We start from the raw sequence: 4,778 nt of genomic DNA, 5'->3' as shown, positions 1-4,778 counted from the left end.
AAGTATCAGGGACAGGCTGACTGACTCCCAAGATCCACTGCAACTCAGAATTACCATGATCCTTTGCGTGTTAGAGTCAAAAGATCCTAGAGAATTGTTTAGATCAAAGCTGAACACCCAAGCAGTGGATCTGGGGCGGAACAAACAACAAGATGGGCAACAACTTCCTGACAGACAAGTGCATGACAGAAGGGCAGTTTCTGTCTCCTTCTTCCATCACTCCCCTTGACCCAGCACTTGTTCTTTAGGCTCTGCTTGCCTGTCCTGTCCTTCAGCCTGAATTAGTATACCAAGAGGCTACTAAAGCTCACCTCTGTGGCTGAATCAAAGTCCCCAAGATCATATCTAAGAAGGAGAGTTGAAGCAGGAGGGACCAAATGCCTTCATAAGCCAGGGAGAAACAATGAAGAGCCAGAAAGTTCAGCCAAACTGGAATTTATTGGGCTGTCAAGGTAGAGTAACACATTGAGGGACCATCACCTGAGGACAGGACTGAAGTGTTTGGAGACATGACGGGCTGGGCCTCTGGGCTAGGAGGGGGGCACTGCATGATTCAGATCCTCACGGGACTTCAGGAAGGCCCTGTATTTGTCCAAGAAAGGGTTGGCCAGAGTCTTCAGCTCACTCTGAAGTTCCTGCAGAGCTGTATCTTGCTCTTGCTTGTCCCCTGTCATTCGTGGCCGGTAAAAGTTAATGTACATGTTCATCCAGTCATCCACCATAACCTTCATGTCTTCTGCTGTGATAAGAGGAAAATCAAAAACCTGGGGGCAGGGGACAGGTGACATAGAGTGAGATTCAAGTATATCTACAGTCTCACAGACTCACCTCCTCTGTGCTCTAATCTGCATTCCCTGTCCTGAGCTGTTTCCATCAACTCCTCCATTTCCCTCACAGTTACTCTTCCGGCTCTGCCCTCACCCCGACACATCCTCTCAGACCTAGCCCTTGAAAACCAGGATGTAGCCCTTACCTGCTGATTCAGCAGAATGTTGAACTCCTTCATCCCCACAGAAATGAGGTCCTTATTAGCCTGAAGAAGAGCCATCTGCTTACAGAAAAAGGTGGAATTTAAATAGAATTAAATTTAACTTTAATAGTCTTTCCCCTCACTTTTGAGTGTTTCCCCCAATCTGGTACTCCCCTTAAAGACACTTCATCCTCTGTAGGGTCAGCACCTCCCCAAACCCTTCACATCCCGCTCCACACTGAGCTCCCCTGTCTCCCAACTGGACTCACCTTCACACCCAAGAGCACAGTTTGCGCCACCCACACACTTCCCGGGCTGGAACTACTTTGCGTTAAACAGGGTACAGGCAAAGAATCAAAAGTCAACTTGAGAAAGAAACGCCCTACAGCTAGGTTCTGAGAGAGGATGATAGATGGGCTTGGGTGGAGAATGAGGGTGAGGCTTGCTTGGAGGGAGAAAGATAGGGAGGCTAAGAGAAACAGATAAACAAAGAGACCCAGAAAATGCAAGAACCAAACCCAAAACATATTTGCCTCCTGCCCTACAACCCAATGGTCCTGTTCTAAAGGCCAAGGGGACCAACACTGAGGCCCTGCTGCTGGGCAGGCACGTTGGCATCCTGACCACAATAGAAGGGCAATAACTGCCCAATCCAGAGACAGTACAGTCAGAGCAGCCTGTACCGCATCTGTTCATTTGTGCCCAGTGCTGTTTCAAGCATGCATTTGTCATTATTTAAAAATCTCAATAAAGCCGAGATACTTTTTCTTCTTTTTAAATAGATTTTGTAATGCCTGTTTTCAACAGATTTGTGTCATTTTTGCCCCCACTGAAGTAACTATCATTAAAAGCTGTGGTACAAACATAGACGGAAACTGCATTCCAAGGAAGGTCTTCCAGGGGAATTCATTCATAGAAGTTGCCCTCGGGAATCAGCACACTCACAGAAGCTAACATTAAATTTACAACAGAATGTTTGGAACCCTTCAATTTTTTGATCTGCCAGGACATTTAATTTTTCTTTTTTAAGACATGTATTCAGGTTTATCACAGTCTCTGAGAGACTCTGTCTGGGTGCCAGATAAGGGGAGGTGGGCAGAAGGGCGTTCCCGGTTCCTTCCACCACAAGGAAGGTGATAGCTTGGGAGAAACAAAAGTTTCACGTAGGGAGTTGTAAGCTGAAGTCAAATGGAGAAGGCAGGCAGGAGCATGAGAGTTTATTTTCTTATTAGAAAGAAAAGGAAAAAGATGCTTTGGGTAAATTTTTAGTGTGGTTTCCTTACCTTGTACTAGATAGAAGGGAAGGGGAAGGGAAGAGATAGGTTGGGAAGGAGAGAAACACTGTCTTCAGAATTCTTCCCCCAGTCCCACGGACTCTCTCCCCAAACAAACACACAAGCCCTTTCTCCTCTCCCTCCCTTCCCTCTCCTCCTCCTCTTATCTCTTCCTCCTTGTCTGTCTTGACACCTGAGGTTTGCGCCCAGGGCCTTGGCACAGAGCTGTATCTCCAGCACTATTTATCTATTTTAGTGGTACTGGCGACTGAACCTGGGGTCTTGAAATGTCACTTTTGTTCTCATGTTTGTTGTTGCTGGGCCATTCGCTGTAGCACAGCACTGAGAGTCTGGTGGCCTGGTTTAAGAAGAAATTCCCGAAGTTTTGGCTGACCGCGCAGTCCAGCATACTGTTAGACTCTAAGATTTCATTATTCGGTGTAGGGTAATTTTGGTCTGAAATCCAATAGATGATTATAATTATTTTCATTACGCTGAGGTCTTTTGTCTTACTATATTCAGCAAGACTTGTTTCTCTCTCCTTTGTCCCCAGGCCTGCTAATGTCTAACTATTTGCCTAACACACCAAACATTAAGGACTGCTCTGAAGCCACCTCACAGAACCAATCCTATGAAATCAAGTAGAGCAGGGACTGGACCAGGACCAGGCCACCTAGCCTATCACCTCCTGGACATCCCCCACCCCTACCCCTACCGGCCGCTATACAGACCTCCCAAAACTGTTGCTTTTCTTTCCCTTTTCTTTTTTTTTTTTTTTTCCTGAGGACACATTCCACATTTTATTTACATTTTAAGACTAATCTCAAAATCACATATCCATATACCTATTTCCTTTTGTTGATTTCACCTAAACTTAAATGCATGGTTTATTTAACAAAGACTGTAAACAAATATTTACCATGTCTGTTACATGTAACACACAGGAACAGCTTTTAACAGAAATTCATCCAGCCTCCCCCAACTTTTTTATTATAAACACAGGTATCAAAACAATCCTGGCCAGGGAGATGGCTCAGTGGAATAAGCGCTTCCCTGGCAAGTGCAAGGGCCTGAGTTCAATCCCTGGTTCCACCAAAAAAAAACAATCCTGGATGGGCCAGGGAGATGGCTTAGTGGAATAAGCGCTTCCCTGGCAAGCGCAAGGGCCTGAGCTCTAATCCCTAGTTCTACAAAAAAAAAAATAAATAAAAATAAAAATAAAAAATAAAATAAAAAAATCCTAAACATATATTTTGATACTAGTAGTAGTCAGCACCCACACTGCTTCAGAGATTAATACAATTTGTGACAATATTCATTGTACTTTTTTTTGGTTTGTTTTTGTTTTTTGCAGGACCAGGGATTGAACTCAGGACCTTCCACTTGCCAGGCAAGCACCTATTCTACTGAGCTATCTCCCTGGCCACTATGTACTTGATACTCTGAACAATTTCAAGCTGCAGCTTTCACTAAGTGAGATGGATAAGCATGCCATTTGTTTTTCCTTCTTGAGATTTTACTTTTCAGAAACACTCACTTCCACTGACATCTGACAATTCTTCCCGTGCTTTCATCTTGTAAACCCGAACCTATGTGGAGTACTCCAGGTTCACGTTTAAATGCCAGTGCCTCAACAAAAGAAAGAACAATTGTGCTGCATTTTTCCTGTTACCTGAAAACATAATGGGTGAACATTTATTAAATATATTTTGACAAATGTCCAGGTCATGTTTACCAGCTGGAATTCTTTTACTTAATGTGTGGGTATTTTGCATTGTGATATTTAATCAAGACATTAATATGGCCTTTTGTTTCGTCGCTTCATGCCTGCTGTTCTTAGGGGCGCGTCCACCCCATATGCATACCCCACCATGAGCTGGTCGCCGCTGGCCGGCACTCGGCGGCACTGCCGTCCAAGATTAAGGGGTCCCCGGCGAGGAGCCGGCCAACATGCCTGGGCGGGCGCGCGCAATAAAAGTCCTGCTTGGTGCTGCGCCCTTGGGCCTTTGAGCACGCAACCCAGAGGCCGTGCCAGACGGAGGTGACAGGAGATACAAGCTCCGATACCTGGTCTCCCCAGGTTTTCCTGGCAGCGGCTGATGCTAAAGAGAGCATTTATCTTTCTTTGGAGCTTGCCTAGGCTAAGAGGCGAAGTCTTCCTCTCGGCCAGGCAGCTTCCAGTTTGCCGTTCCCTGCCTCAGCTTTGACCCACCAGGTGTAATGACAACACCTAACATCATCTCAGTACTGTCTAGAGTTTGGAGAGACCTTGAGAAAGAAGACCCAGGCAAAGATGAACAGGTTATAGACAAGTATAGACAAGTTCTGTAAACAACCTTTTGCCTTGGTGAATATACCTGTGATTACTGGTTGATCAATAAAGACTGTGGAAGTGTCAAAAAAAAAAAAGACATTAATATGAGTAGAGGGGCTGGACAGATGGCTCAGTGGTCTAAGGCACCTACTTAGAACAAGCTTGGCAAAGCATCAGCGACCGCGGTTCAATCCCCCAGCACCACATGCCAGCCAGCCCC

General features: G+C 45.4%; 1 protein-coding gene across 2 annotated transcripts; it reads right to left on the bottom strand.

The window, feature by feature from the left end:
• Window positions 1-446: 446 nt before the first annotated feature.
• On the bottom strand, window positions 447-1,325 carry Ahsp (alpha hemoglobin stabilizing protein). 2 transcript variants are annotated; one of them, XM_004623175.2, is made up of 3 exons: window positions 1,240-1,325; window positions 974-1,048; window positions 447-764 (listed from the first exon to the last, which is right to left on the bottom strand). In XM_004623175.2, exons 2-3 carry the CDS (start codon window positions 1,046-1,048, stop codon window positions 531-533), a joined length of 309 nt encoding a protein of 102 aa, XP_004623232.1. In that variant the 5' UTR covers window positions 1,240-1,325; the 3' UTR covers window positions 447-530. The 2 variants fall into 2 exon arrangements, with proteins under 2 accessions (XP_004623232.1, XP_023565337.1); XM_023709569.1 differs by having other exon boundaries at window positions 974-1,051; window positions 1,240-1,313.
• Window positions 1,326-4,778: the final 3,453 nt, after the last annotated feature.

Source organism: Octodon degus, unplaced genomic scaffold (assembly GCF_000260255.1).
Source record: "Octodon degus isolate 3935 unplaced genomic scaffold, OctDeg1.0 scaffold00001, whole genome shotgun sequence".
In the NCBI taxonomy this organism is placed as follows: Eukaryota; Metazoa; Chordata; class Mammalia; order Rodentia; family Octodontidae; genus Octodon; species Octodon degus.
The sequence above is the reverse complement of the archived record's forward strand: the minus strand, read 5'-3'. Positions and strand labels throughout refer to the sequence as shown.